The following is a 16253-nucleotide window of genomic DNA, read 5'->3' on the forward strand; positions in this document are numbered from 1 at the left end:
ACTGCCAGAGAGCTGCCAAATAAATGGTGATGATGATGATGAACTCCAAATGCTCCTAATCGTTCCCTTTACTTTCTCAGAAAGTGTTTGATCAGCACGGGTGCATAGTTGGTTAAATTCAGCAAGCTCTTAAGGTATTTCAAATCATGGCCAATTCATCCTTTACTTGCTCAGAAGGACCTCCGATAGATCTGACACTTTTTGGCAGAAGATTTCCATGTGGGGTCAGCAATCCAACATTGGAGCACAGCAGTGCACTCAGCAGTCAAGTGTTTAACTTGATGCAGTTCATGCAGTCTAGCTTCAGAAGCTGACCATCGATAAGGGTCATCAAAAGCTTGATTGCTGGCTGAAATATAGGAATCCAGATCTTCCAAAATATCGCGGCCTTGTTCTACAAAAGAAGACACCCAGATATGGGCTTCCTCATTAAAAAAAAAAAAAGATTTACTAGGAAGAATACTTTTATCTTAACATTAAAAAACTGTGGCATTAATTGAGAATGCTTTCGTATTGACGACAGTCCACACTGAATTTAGAGGGCATAGGTGAACATGCAATATGTGCAGCAGCAGGACCAATATTTCTTAAGTCATTCAGATATAAGGACAGGCAAACCCTAATAGTCCACCAATTTGCTGTTTCAGTGTAACTAGTGGACTTGTTCCAGTGGATCAAATTATTCTGTAATAGTCTGAAGTGTGGTACACGGTCAAACAACCAGGGAGACAGATGGAAAGGCAAAGGTAACATGAGGAAGATCTTTACTACAGACGGGATAATAGATACACGGAAGTTTCCTTTACCTAATGTGTTGACTTGTACATTTAAAGAATTACAAAACAAACTGAAACAATGTGGCTATTGTGAGAGTTTACAGAACAAAAAAAAAACAAAAAAAACAGAGGCCTAATTCATTAAGGATCTTAACTTAAGCAACTTCTTATTTAAGTCTCCTGGACAAAACCATGTTACAATGCAAAGGGTGTAAATTAGTATTCTGTTTTGCACATAACTTAAATACTGACTGTTTTTTCATGTAGCACACAAATACTTGATAGCTTATTTGTACACTGAAATTTAAAGTTGAAATTTGTGTGCTACATGTGTGCTACAGTATTTAACTTATGTGCAAAACAAAATACTAATTTACACCCTTTACATTGTAACATGGTTTTGTCCAGGAGATAAGATCCTTAATGAATCAGGCCCCAGAAGACTAACATTGCCAACAACTAGCTACTAAAATAGACAAACTCTATTTTTCTATATGTCACTGTAATAATTATATACACAATATCACCAAACATAATGAAATCGTGTGCACAATAAATCTTTACCTAATTTCTGCAGGATTTGCCCTCGGATCTGTATGCACACAGACTGGACTAGAATTCTATCACTTTCTTCAGAATATTGCCAAGTACCTGTTTATTGAGAGAACAGGTACAGATATATGCTGTGACAAGATTAACACAGAAAATAAAATATTATTGAAATTGTAAAAATATGACCTACAAATAATATTTTCCATATTCCAAATTTATGGCTGAAATGATGCCCTACTGAATTCTGAAAACAGATTTGCTTGAATCCAAGATCCAGCTTACCTGTATAAGGTCAATTTGCAAAGACACTGATCTGGATTTTGAGTGCCCACCTCTTTCCAACCAACACTGACACATTTAATACAACAAACCTTGGTAGACAGCCAGCCCTCACCAGTAATTTTCACTCTATTATTATTATTATTATCCTTTATTTGTTAGGCGCCACAAGAGTTCCGCAGCGCTGTACACAGTACAAACCGTAGACTATAAAGGGTGAGACATAACTGAACAGTAAACAATAAATACCAAACTTCAGAGGCTCCAGGCAGGCTGATGCAGAACAGATGGAGCAGAAGAACAGGTATGGAGACAGGAGGGAAGAGGGCCCTGCTCAAATGAGCTTACATCCTAAGGGAGGGTGAACAAAACTCAAGCACAAAGGGAGCCAGTTGACGTGTAAGGGAGAGAATAGGGGCAGGTAGGACGGGTTAGGTGGAAGATTGGTAGGTTTTAAGGTACAGGTGGGTTTTGAGTGCCCGTTTGAAGGAGCTTAGATTGGGAGAGAGACACTCTAGTACAGAGTTAAACCTATTTTGGATCTCCTGCGATCCCTCACTTATATTTGAAATAAATTCATGCAGTCGTACCTTATAGGGAAAGGCCCAAACTTTACAGAAAGATTTTGGTGAGTGGTTGATGATACACGTCATGTATTCAATTCAGTACATATACCATATTCTGTTTAATACTGATGTTGGAGCCATTGGCTTAGCTCCGGGAACATTTCTTTTTTTTTTTATAAGTTAGCTGGGTGGTGTAGTCCTGGCATTCAAACACACAACTGATTTATTATTGAGACCTGTGGTGCCCCCTCACCTGTTGCTCCTTTGTTACTTATCAAACTGCTTAATATATATTCAGCTTTCAAAAGCTTTCCTGTGGATAAAAAAACAGATGAATGTTGTTTAAAAAATTCTCATCACAGAAAATCAAAAAATATTACCTCACAAAAATAATTTAGTTTTTGTAAATACTGATCTATTAATTATTTTTTTATCAAATGTAAAATATACAGATAAGCATTTTTTTTTAAAAATGTGCCGAATGCCAACCAAGCGTTTTAAAGACAACTTAGGGCTAGATTTACTAAGCTGCGGGTTTGAAAAAGTGGGGATGTTGCCTATAGCAACCAATCAGATTCTAGCTTTCATTTATTTAGTACTTTCTACAAAATGACAGATAGAATCTGATTGGTTGCTATAGGCAACATCCCTACTTTTTCAAACCCGCAGCTTAGTAAATCTAGCCCCTAGAGACTACTTTCTTCACAAGAACACAACATGCCCCGGAAAATGTGCAAACCATGTCTCCTGAACTCTGCTCTGACAGACTGCTGTTACCAATCTTCCCTTCCTTCCTCAACACAGATGACCAGAGACAGTGAAACTAAAAACTAGCCTTCATTCACTTCTCTTAAAAGAAAAATGAAAATGGTAGAATAAGTTTAAATCAAGATATGTGTACTACGCTCCACCGGTCATGAGTCTATATCATGAAATAACATCTGACTGACCTCCGTTAGATATTGATTTGGATTGGCAGTAATTTTGGGCCCATCCACACAGCAACTGGGAGCCAATGTTGTCTAAAATAAATGAAACTGACTAATCTGAATCACTGTGTGAAAGGGTGGATTTATTCCTATAAATAAAATGTTGCCAACTCAATTAAAAAATGAAAATGTATATATTACTCTATTGTAAACAACTCTGGAGCATATCTCCATCAATGGGTATCCCTCCTATTAATTTTGGTGGGACAAAGTCACACTATTAAAAGGGTAAAAATCTCTAGTATCTTATATTTAATTTAATCCCTCCCACCCCTGTTCAATCCCTGTGATTTCCTCATTGTACATAAGAAGGTGAGACTTTACTTGGCACCACATTTCAATATCCCCGCTATGCTTCACTTACTAGCTTGTTGTACTGCCAGCTTCCCTCCCTATACAGAGTGATTCATACTTTTCCAACATAAAGAAATCCAATTTGATTGAAAAGATAACTGTATATCCCAAATACAGCCAGGTCCCAAAAATGTACTTTGCATACACAATGCAGCTCCATTCGCACCTGCACATTCTCGCTGGCATAGTGATGTTGGGTTGTCTTTTTAACAAAAGCCAGACATCATGGGGTTTTCCTACTTTTTCCAGACATGGAGCATGATGTTCACAGAAACATGCTGCCAGCAGGAGTGAGTGAAGCAGGGTCGGATGTAGACAGATAAGCTGAATAGCCAGACCCCAGGTAAGTAATCATTTGGGGCTGGGTTTTAAAAAATACATACAATTCTGAAAACAACAACAAGTAGTAAGCAATAACCAAAATGCACGCCCATTATGAATGATGTATTTAAAAAAAACCCTGCATTTTGTTAGTGGCACTGTTTGTTTAGTCAAGTGGTCCTACTGAACAAAATATAGAGGAGCGAGCCTTTAGAAAACGTCTAGATTGTTTTTTGTGATATAGAGGCTACTGATCAGAGGTAAGGCAGTTCAGATACCCTGTTTGAAAGCAGCAGGGAATATTTGTTAGGGAATAAAAGCCCCAATTAGTATTTTCCACGCCCTTTCACAAATCTCTCTACCTCTTTTGGCTCAGAAACGCTTTATCCTTTCTCCTTTGTTAGAGGAAAGGAAGGCTGGCTCAAGATTTCAAAAGATGCCACTGGGTTCAGAGGAATGTCATCCCTATAATGGCACAGAGTGTCCTCTTGAAAGTCAAGTAGTTCCTAATTGGGACTAAGCTGAGAAAACAGAGAAAGATCAACTAAAAGTTACGTCACCTGAATTTACGGATATACGAGCTTGCCGTATAACCACCTGTGGCGCTATTGGTGTGGATGGCCATATCTTGTGCAAAGCCTTGGCAACAGACAGCAGTCTTCTGGATGCATCTGCCCAGTATAGAAACCGGTCAATCAGGAACACAATGGCGGCAGCAGTGCCACTGTCAGCCACCACGATAGAAGCCTTCAAAAACACCTATCATTTCGGGAAAATATTAGAAACATCAATTTGGCATGTCATTTGTACACTATCAATATTCTTTTGAGTGTTGATATTCTGCATGTCATTTGCTTTTCTTACTATTTTAACCATATGTTTTTTGATGCAGCATGAAACTGAAGAAATTGTCAAGAGTGGCACATGTGATCCCTCTGATGACTGTCTGTTGTAAACCAATAATCTAGATCTTGTATGGGCAAATATAGCACGTTGTGATATTTCATAGCAAAGTTTTGAGTTACTTTAGGCAACTGTTATTAGCACTGGTTATAATCCTTGAACGCAAAATTATTGTAAACTGTCGACTAATAAGATTACCACCTGCATAATCAATGAAGGTCCTAACCTTCTGCCATACACTCTTCCCAACTAGAAATCAGGTATGTGTGAAGGGGAAGGAGACAAAACAGGGGTGTTGGTAGGCACTTATCATACTTAACAACATTTATTTTCCCTTAAACAGTAAATATACGTAAAGGGGGCATTGAATCAACATGTTGTATTAAGGGGGTCATATCTGTAAAAAAATAAATATAAACAATATAATCATTAGTAGCTATCATTTTTGCTTTAGCTAGTTTGGACTTACAACCACTGATGTATGCATAGTTTATCTATGTGGTGGTGCACTCAAAGCGTGAAGCATGTAAACACAGAAACTCCCATCTGCTCTCATTTACTTCTAAAAGTGGCCAATGCACCTGTAAAAGTCAGTATAGACCAAAGAGCTTTCAATTTAAAATATTCTCTAGGTTTGCACTTTTAGAGCCTCATTAAGCTTATTTAGAGCCAAGCATAAATCCAGCTAGAAGGTACAAAACCACCTCGCACTATAGGGGAGGGGGAATATAAAATGTACATCCAAGTTCAACTCTAAACCACAGTGGTAAAATAAAGCTGGCCAATATTTGTGTGATGCATGCACATGCAGACAGTATTTTCCCTTCATTCAAAAAACTAAAGTAAAAACTTATGCACCTTTTGCAGCGCAACATGGTTTGTGAAGGTGTAAATTTGCACTCTTTAACTGGCTTTGCTCCTACTTGCACAAAAAAATGCCTACACTTATGTCTGTATATACATTTTTGTGTATATTTGACTAGAGTTTCCCTACACCTGGAGAATCAGAATGGAGGAGGCAGGACGAGAGTAGGTTCATTACAGTAAAGGCATGTTCACATAACTGCGACACAATTAATGTGGATGCATCTGCAGATCAGTCATTTAGGTAGCGTATTACTAACTGGTAGTACTCAAATCATTGGTGGTGCTGCTACATTATATGAAGTAGCAGCCGTCTGTTTGTATTATTTAATTGACATTTCCATTTGGACTACTATAGGAAATAAGAATTCCGTTTGATTTGTAAAGAGGAAAACAACTGACGTTAATTTAACTTAATTGTAATTAATTTTTTATTGCATTTCATATGAATTTGTGTTTGTATTTATTTAAGTGTTCTATTGAAAATGCAACTTTTGCATTAATTAATAAGTATATGACACTTCATTTTTATATCTTCTATATATATATATAAAATAAGAAGTTTGTTTGTCTGTTTGTGAATATCTTCCACAGCTCTCAAGGTAAAGCTGACAAATCTTACATAGTTATTTAGTATAGAAAAAGTAACCTATTTGACCATATAGCGACAATGCGACAGAGCGTCAAATATTGAAAACGTAATTTTTTGGTTGCAAACAATTGTCTGACTGCTGGAAGGAAACCTCACCACAACACGACATAACGACAACACGACAAAGCAACAAATCATATTTTCTAAATAGCATTTTTGGTCTATTTACCCAAAAATTTGCTATTATATAAAAACTGCTACACATTACAAATGGGACCCACGCAACGCCCGGTGACCCTGCTAGCTGTGTATAAATAGGGCAATGCAACTTTGTTATTTACTACTAATACAACTAACACTGTCAAACCACAACTCTACTCTTTTTCTAAGCTATCTTTAGCTATCGTGAGGCATAAGTATACATTGCTTGTGTGCTTTACATACGCCTGGCTCAAATGCTACTGTTTTTGAGCTGGCTGCATCTTGAGACAACTGCATCTTATACATTTTCCCTGCGCAGGTTCTGACCACATAAGCATCCACCTGTAAGTGAGCACATAAATGTGTGCATCTCCCACTTTGGAAGTTAGGCCACCCATATGCTAAAACAGTTTTGATAGACAACTTCTTTGCCCTCTGTTTAGGTCAAGACCATTCATCGCTTGCTACCTGCCTCAACCTCGGCCTGGACATTCTGGACCTTGTTTATCCTTGCCTGTGTGAGCACCTGTATTATTTCCCTATTTGTACAGCCCTCAGTTTATGTTTTACCTCCTACTCCTGGCCAGCTGTCACTTCTCTTATTGCCGTAATGTCTCCCACTTTTTTCTGTGCCAGTACTCTCCAAGAAATAAGCCCCTAATACTACTAAGCGTACACAACCTAGGGCAACCAAGTACCGAGCATGTTCAGCTCTAAGGGAAAGGACCTGCTAAAGGCAAAGACCAGTAGGCAGTTATAAATCATAATTTCATGTCTACCCCTAGTATACATTGGCTCATAGAATCAATAAAGTAAATTTTGAGAATTGCCATAAAATAAAATCACTTTTGTTAGCCAACCAAAATGTAATTTAAATTTTAGGCCTCTACGCACAGGCATTGCAAAGCAACTATAGTTAAAACCACTGGCAAAGCCTTGTACTTTGTCCTCGCTTTCAACAGTGCAATAGAAGTCTGTTCTCAAAGCTTGCAGCACAGTCTACTATGTCCTTAATGAGCGCTTCCATAGAACTCCACTGAATTTTACAGGGCGGTAATGCTTTGGATTGATGCAGGCATTGTCAAAACTGACACAAAGCGATATTAATAATTCTAAATGTGTGTTTTCATATATGTACTTCCAACCTTTTTTTTTAGCACAACATAAAATGTCTATAAAAGGTATTCCATTCACCCCTTTGGCTGTTTTTGCATTTTAGTTATTTACATAATGAAATCAAAATGTATTTATTTGGGAATTCTTGCCTTACCTTTTTTTTACAAATAAAAAACATAAAATAATTGATAATATAAGTATTCATAGCCTTCATTGTAATAATTGACAGATGCAGCTTTAGCTACAATTACAGCTGTGGGTTTATATGGATAAGTTTTTCCTTGTCTGGACTTATTTTGTAAGGGCCTCCAATGTATGTGTACAGAGGGGGGCTGGGACCATCAGTACCCAAGTGGTGTGGCCACCACTATATTCTATCTTTTTCAATAAAATCTTTTGTCTAATATGTTACTTGTCTGTAGTCCCTACCTTTTTGTCTTGTCTTTATTCCTCTCAGCCTTGTGTTTTATCTATGCCCTCCTCCCCCCTTTTTGTTTTTAGTGACTTGTTTTTGATGCATTTAACCCTCTCTAGCGCCTTTCTGGTTTACATCTGTATCTCCTCTCTCCCACCATCATATTAATTGTCTGCACACCCTCCCTATCCTTCTTGGTCTTTGTGCACCGTGAACCCTCTATTCTGTCTATGCCTCCATACTTATAATTCTGTGACAGTCAGTATGCCACATGGACCATGGCTCAGTATGGCGACTCTTACATGTGATGATATGCAAAAGGCACTAATCCATGACATTGCCTTTCTACTGTATGTTCCTTACCAGGAGAAGAGAGGAGGCCCTGATTGTTTCTGATAAAGATCTTTATGTCTGGGTAAATGTAAGTCTGTTGGTGATAGTTTAGTGCTGACATCTTTACACTATGCAGACTTTAGGCACAAGACATAACACTCAAGGACTGTGCCATGGGTGTCAATTCCTACCGATGCCTCAAAGTACAGGTTAAACCAAGGCCCTGTTTAGTGCTGGGCCCCGCAGCAGTCGCATTGGTTACTATGAGGGTAGTTATACCAATGCATCTGAGCTAGGAAGTTAGCCCAATTCAATTACCCTATAACTCCTCTTTTCCTTACTTATGGGGCATTCAATATTTACAAATAATCTTCCTTAATCTGCTGTATATTTGGATGGAACATTATTTATGGCTTAATTAAGCCATAAGCGTATGGGGACATAAGGGGCCTGATTCATTAAGGATCTTAACTTGAGAAACTTCGTATTTCAGTCTCCTGGACAAAACCATGTTACAATGCAAGGGGTGCAAATTAGTATTCTGTTTTGCACATAAGTTAAATACTGATAGCTTATTTGTACACTGAAATTTAAAGTTGATATTTGTGTGCTACATGAAAAAACAGTCAGTATTTAACTTATGTGCAAAACAGAATACTAATTTGCACCCCTTGCATTGTAACATGGTTTTGTCCAGGAGACTGAAATAAGAAGTTTCTCAAGTTAAGATCCTTAATGAATCAGGCCCAAGGTCTTTTCATATGTCACATTGGTACATTTTAATATTTTTATTGTGTTGGTTTATGTGCACATATATGTATGTTTTCTTTTATACAATGTGCCTAGATGGCACAAAAGGAATTCCACTGAAAATATCGGTGGCTGATCAATGCAAAATTCAAGTCATTTTGCAAGACCAAAACAGTTCTTCCTAAACCAGGAAAAGCTTCCTATAATGTGTCTCACTCATTTAAAGATCATTGGAACATTTCACCCCTAAGAATGAAAATTAAATCTCCTAAACATGCCTTTATGCAGAAAAAAAGCTGTTAACTATTGTGTGTAGATAAGGTTTTCGCTAAAACCTACATTTTTCTAGTTTTATTGTAGGAATAGGTCTCAACATGATAGACAGGTTGGTATTTTTCATTTCATTTTTCTTGTCACGTTTCTGTGTGCAGCCAAAATATCTATCTGTATTTTATAATATAGCAGATTAGCTAATAGTGTTGTCCAAAGTTTAGACAGCATTGGCGAGGCTATTTAAGTGAAAAGAGCAAGATATTTCACTAAGTGAGACCTGACTGCTGTACAAGGCTCTAGTAAAGATACATTGGATCTGCACACAATCTAAATCAATAAAGACACAACAGAACTCTAAAAAATGTTTGAGGTGTTGTAAAGAAGGTTGAAATGTAATATATTGGCTTCATGTTTGGAATGTCAAAATTACTGATAACCATATCATAAACACACTAACAGATTAAGGGGCACATTTATCATTAATCGGCAAAAGTGAGAAATAGTTATCAATCCTTATCGCAAGGATGAGGATTGAACTATTTCTCACATTTATTAAAAAGGGAACACAGAAACAGCAGTTCCGAAAAACTGCTGTTTCTGTGATAGAAAAAATCACACTTACCCCTCTCTTCGGACGCGCTGTCTCGGGATCTCCTCTTCGTTCCTCTTCTTCCTTCAATTGCGCATGTGCAGTGCACATGCGCACAAAGTCCCCACTCTGTCTCTGCAACTATCTTTGCAGAGTGAGCGCGCTGAGTGACAGGGAGGGATCATGTGATCCCTCCACACATGCGCTGTCCAGCTCTGCTCTTCGTAGCAGAGCTGACAGCAGTGGATTTCTTCAATTCTGATAATGTACGCCAGACAAGTTCCCGAAATTTTTTTTTTTCCGGGACTTGTTAGATTGCGGCCAGGAGCAGTCACCATTCTGTTGAATGGTGACTGCTCGCAAAAACGATCAGGAGTGCAAAGCAGCAGATATCCATGATATCTGCTGCGATGCACCTTTAATAAATTTGCGGAGGGCACATCGGGACTTTAATTCCACGGTAAGTGCACAATAGTGCACTACCGTGATTTGTTAAATATGCCCCATAGTCCATTATATACAACAAAAAAAAAAATAGAAAATAATCGAATCAATGTTTCTGATTGTCTCACAAAAATCACAAAATGCATAAACTATGTCTAAGCTCATCGAACATCTCTAATTTCTGACTCAGATTTCAAAGGACCAATTAAGTGGGTTGTAGTACCCCCTATCCTACTGCAAAGAGAAATGTGGTAACAAGGCCAAAGCAGCACTGCCTATTGTGCTAAAAATATAGTACGCTGTCATTCTAAACACCTGGCATGAACAGAATACCTGTTCTTAAACACAATAAAGGAATGTTTCCAAGCACCTGTAAGTAGCCCTTGCACATTACTTCTGTGATAACACACATTATTCAGCATATATAAAGGCAGACTGCCGTGTAATCTATTTTTTCTCCACTTCTCCTCTTCTTAGATTAGAGCACAAAAGCCTGAAAGAGAGTGACCTGCCAAACAAAAGGGTTTTCTGTTGCTCGGAAAAGCAGACTTAGTGGAGGATGGATGGAATCCAAGTGGCCCTATTATTTCCACTTGCACTAATTAGACATTTTTCTGTCACCTATTGAATGCCGCTGAGAGGCCAAACTCACTGAATTCATTCCTAAAGTGTTTACAGAAGTTTGCATCTGTTTGTGTTTCTTCAGGAGGAAAATAAGCACTTGAATAGCATTGTGGAAAATCTAAATGAAGCATCTCATTCTGAAGAGGCGGCAGGCTGCAGCTGCATCATGCCACAGAACCTATGGTGTCATCTCCAAACTAGAGAGCAGTGAATGGTGAAAGGACAGGCTGATGACAGTCCCAGGGACAATGTTTACAAGCTAACCTCTTCCAAACACAACTTCTCCCGCTGTCTTTCTCTCACCAATCACCCAACTGCTTACAGAGAGACTATAATCATTTACAGAAAAGCAAAAGCAGCGACTACACTGGATAAGAACTTGAGTGATGCTGCAGCACTGAAATAAGGAAAGAAAATATTTCAAGAAGATATTCACGGGACTGGAGAGATCAATAATAAGCAATTGCTTATTCTGCTGGTGGTAAACACACTGACAAGGCTGCTGTATATAGTGCACCAAATTAAACCGTCTTTTCTTTCTCAAATGAATTCCCATGGTGGGAAATGTCTGGATGCCATTCAGTTACTGGCACAAAGGACACATGTTTAGGATTCTGTGCCAGGTGTTAATGGAATTAAAGCAGCATTATCTGACTTACTCCATTGGACATGTTTTCTAAGCTAATACTGATGCAGCCTCCTTTAAGTCCCAATACAACAGCTGAAGATGCCAGGCGCACTGCACAGAATGGAGAGTCTGTAGGCGTTTTTATGTCGTTTGCTTGGGTGTGCTGCCCTCTCTGCTCTTTGCATCTTGTGTTTGGGTACCAGGGGAACATTTAGAGTAACAAGGTTTTGTTAGTCCCACAAGATCAATATTGATCTTCAAAGATCATGAGAGTGAGCTGAACTGAGTCACTTATCAAAGCAAATTACAAGCACTAGTGAGGGAATATTAACAAAGGTAGTTTTATATTTACATAGTTTAGCAGTAAACAAAGTTTGGGTGTGATGTAGGAAAGGATGGGAGATTATTTTGTTTGTGTCTCATGCTGCAGACTTGTGGTTGTATAATATTTTATGCTCCAAAGGGTCAGTACATGCATGATTATAATGACCAAATATAATGGCTGTTAATAGCAATACACATATATCATTTAGTTTACTGGATTTGCCAGGCAAGGCCGCCCAGAAGAATTTTGGGCTCCAGTAGAGCAACTATTCGGAGCCCTTTCCATATCGACCAAGGGGTAACGTACACACCAGATTAGTAGCTACCCCCCCTACACAGGCAGGCCAGGGCCCCCAGGAGGCCCGGGCTCCGGTACTTTGAACCTGCCCCCCCCTTCTGTCAGGCTCCTCATCCAGTTCCATGTCATATTCCATTCTACTATTACTGCTTGTTTATTTGAAACAAGTCTAGCAAGTCTTGATGTCCCTTCCTCTGAATAATAACTTCATGGGGGAGGGACATCAACACACTCGTCTTGTTTCAAATAGGCCAAGCAGAAAGAGACGAGTGCTGTGTGGGACAATTTCATCTACTGAGGTACAGAGCAGATTCGGGGAAAAGAGTGTAGCAGGAAAGTAACAGTTTAGGTCTTATGTTAACTCTTTCTTTTCCACCCAAAATATTTATGGGGTTAATTAAATATTTTTCCAAGTTTCACAATCAAGCAAATATAACTTTTATATTGAAATGTTTACAGATATTTTGAAATGAATACCTAGCTAGAAAAATGTTTACAACTAAGATCTCATAGAATATGAGTAAGGCTGGCTACACACTATACAAAATTTCTCCCGATGCGATATTCTTAACGATTTTAACAATGATTAAAAGAAAAAGAAAAAGTCCCGAACAGCACGCCAATTCATGTGTACACACTAAACACATTTTACAAGATTTACCTTCAGATCTGTGCTCTTCATTTGTCATAACCATCTGCTGAAAAGATCATGACTCTGCACACGCCATAGAGATCTATAGACACTGCTAGTCCTGAATGTATACACACTGCAGAATTGAAACAACATTGTTTCATCTTTGAACAACATTTTTAGTCCGGTTTAAAAATCAAATGAAATGATACGATGTGCTTTGGAACGGTAATCGCTCATCGTTGCAGTGTACACACTAATCCGATATTGGGCCTAATGGTCGTTTATCGTTTGATTGGCCCAATAATCGGTTAAAAACACTGTAGTGTGTACCCAGCCTAAAATATCAAAGGTAACTGTTATTTTGTGCAATGAGATAAAAGGGATTAGCCAGTGATTTGGTTGAGGTGTGGTCATGGATTAAATGTAACCACAACCTTAACTTTTCACACATCAAAATATCTTAATCCACTTTAGTGATTGCAATTCTGAATTTCACCTTCCCTGTATTGGGAATGAATGGGGGCAGGAAATATAGAATAATTTATTTAAATTAGCCTTGTTCTTTGGCTGATGGGTTTTCCCATTGGGTAAAGGTTTTAGGTATAGGGCACCTGTTTATCTTGGTTTCGCCAGTACAGGGTCTTGTTTTCCTATCAAAAACTTTAACTTACAATTCTTATTTTCCAAAAGTGCTTTCTGAGGATGCACCAAATTACGAGCATAAGTGAAAAAAAATTCCTATAGCAGTTTTGCTTCAAATAATATATAGGGAAGATTTTAAAAATAATGGGAGCTCTACTCAGTTAATACCACTGAATTATAGGAAGTTTGGAAGAGGCTTTTATTATTTATTATGGCATTTTTAGATTAAGAAATAATAATAAAATATAATGCAATAAAATAAACAAAAAAAGAGGAATTTCACATTCTACAACACAGCTTGCATTCATGGGACTATTGTAACAATGCATCTACTAAATATTAACAGCAAGACACTGCACTTAAACTCACCGGAGTTTTTCACTATGCTGTAAAACACTGATTAAATAAATGCTTTACAAGCCTCTTTGGATGTTTTCAGTGCAATAGTACAATTTTCCTAAAAAAGGATAACCAACTCCAGCAAAAAAATCCCTGGCACTGGCCCTGGAGCATTGTCCAACCATTGCACATGGTGTTCATTATCCTCATCATCATGATCATCATTTATGTATATAGTACCAGCAAATTCCATAGCGCTTAATTATGATATCACTGTAAACTCTCCATCCCCTGCTAGAACTATGTTTTGGAAAGAGACACATCCATATAAACTGCTACATAGAGGTTTTACTAGGGTTAAAAATAATAAAACAACAACATATATATTTCTTAGGCAAATATTTGATTTATTACAAATACTATTTCAATATGTAATTATACTTTAGTATTTCCAACATCAACACTCAACTTTCTTTATATAATATGAATCCTATTCAGGAAAGATGACAACACCTGATACAAAGGGCTTTGGGATGCTCTCGGAACAGTGGCTTAATTGAGGAACTACACAGATAGGGGATAGTTTACTGCAGAGAATCGTGTGTCATACCATGGTGATTATCCTGATATCACAAGACCACAGATTTGCCACGTAATAGTTAGCCAGGAAACACCATGCATTGCAATGAACTTTACGCTATCTTTATAGCAGTGGATGGTAAATTTGAAAACAAAGAGTAGTAGAGAGATGAAAATACTGAATCCTCATAAAGATAGGGACAGAGAACTTATTTTATATTTGCAACAATATAAACAACATAGGAATCCCTCAATTACTGTGACAGAAAGAAGCTGCAAACACTTGAAGTCTACATACTAAATTGAGGTAAAGAATACTGATCAGTCACTTGCTTGATAGAGTATTATTATATTAGTAGTAATAGTAGTATTTGTATCCTTTTATTATAAAGCACCAAAATATTACGCAACACTACATTGACGGGATCATGAAACAAATAAATAACATAAAGTGACATGAAACAGAAGGTGAAGATGGCTCTGCCCAAATCAGCTGATACATAAAGTAACGGAATAACACTTGTTTCCGGTGGTTAGGAATGTGCGTGTGTGGCTACAGTAAGGTGATTTGCATTTCTGTGCAGCTATTGCTGGTGTGGTATGGTTGGAATGCGGAGAGACATTGGAAAGTGAAGACTTGAAAGATGGCCAATTCATTGTAGAATAGGACAGTCAGCTGCTAGCAACCATCACAGTCCTTCACCAATTATATAAACTCCTCTGGGTCTGGAAAGCTTTTGTACTGCATGGGCACTCTTGTGGTTGTCTGCCAGTTTGCAGTAGCTGTGTGCTCATATGTATATGTGAATAACATTTCTAGAGCAGCCAAAATGCTCTACTGCTGTTGGTGATGGATGAATGCCTCTGATTTACCTGTATTGTTCTTGGTAGGAATAAATCAAAATCTATAAGAGTAATACTAAGTACATGCAACAATTTACAAAATCTGATGCTGACGTACAGAGCCATTTGAGTTAGGGCTTTCCACAGTTAAATAGTCACTTCTGGAATTCTACTGAATATCTGTAATTATTCTTGATGTAGGGGTATAAGATATTATTTTTAAAGAATTGTATTTCTCTACACTCAAAAGTTTCCTCTACGCAGAATTAAAAAGATAAGTTATTTTCAGAATAAACTGCATAACACAGTCCATCCAGTAGAGAGACCATTAGTAAATATCTATATTATATATAAAAATCATTGGTCTGATTGGGATGAAACTAATGCGGGGTGGTCCAGTTGGATGCTGGCCAGGTTTTAGTGGGGTTAGGGACCCAGTCAGACCTCCCGTTGGTTTCGGTGTGGTCATGGATTAACTGTAATTCATGACCGGCACTTGTGCAGAACTTTGACACAGGGAGCCTGTTCTGGACCTTCCACTGGATGGAATTGGATGACATCTTAACTGCTAATTATTTTTAAAATGTTGACAGTTACATCCAACTCAATGATAACTTAATAATTTGAAGATTTAAATATGAGAAACGCCAGGTACTTCAGCTAGTTCTCTATAAAGTAACAAAATAAATAGGAGTGATTTTTCTGTAAGCAATTGTATCTTTCATTTTTCACTGGTAATAAGGGTTGAAATGCTACTGATGCATTGGAGGTTTATTAGGTTTAGATATTTCACAGTAACTTATCATGGAACGACATTTGGTGGATGCATGTCACGGGCACTAGGAGTCTTTACCCAGGGATCACCAGGTGATAGGCTTACCAGAGCAGTATAGGTGGTAATATGGTACTCTGGTAGCAGGGTGATCACGGAACAGGAAATAGCAGATGATGAGATGCTCAGGAAAGTCTATGACTAGCAGCACTGGCCATATGGAGGTAATAATACACGAGGAACTGTATGGACA

General features: G+C 37.9%; 1 protein-coding gene across 6 annotated transcripts in view; it reads right to left on the reverse strand.

The window, feature by feature from the left end:
• ALPK1 (alpha kinase 1) overlaps window positions 1-16253 on the reverse strand; it is a 124102-nt gene that overhangs the window by 24514 nt on the left and 83335 nt on the right. For 5 of the 6 annotated variants that reach the window (XM_075200509.1, XM_075200495.1, XM_075200491.1 and 2 more), the window contains exons 5-7: window positions 4398-4596; window positions 2427-2486; window positions 1341-1427 (exon numbers count right to left, since the gene is read on the reverse strand). In XM_075200509.1, the coding sequence (XP_075056610.1) occupies window positions 1341-1427; window positions 2427-2486; window positions 4398-4596 (346 nt within the window). The remainder of the gene's footprint in view (window positions 1-1340; window positions 1428-2426; window positions 2487-4397; window positions 4597-16253) is intronic. The other variant, XM_075200502.1, reaches the window with a different exon arrangement.

The sequence above is a fragment of the Mixophyes fleayi genome, chromosome 1, assembly GCF_038048845.1.
Source record: "Mixophyes fleayi isolate aMixFle1 chromosome 1, aMixFle1.hap1, whole genome shotgun sequence".
Lineage (NCBI taxonomy): Eukaryota > Metazoa > Chordata > Amphibia > Anura > Limnodynastidae > Mixophyes > Mixophyes fleayi.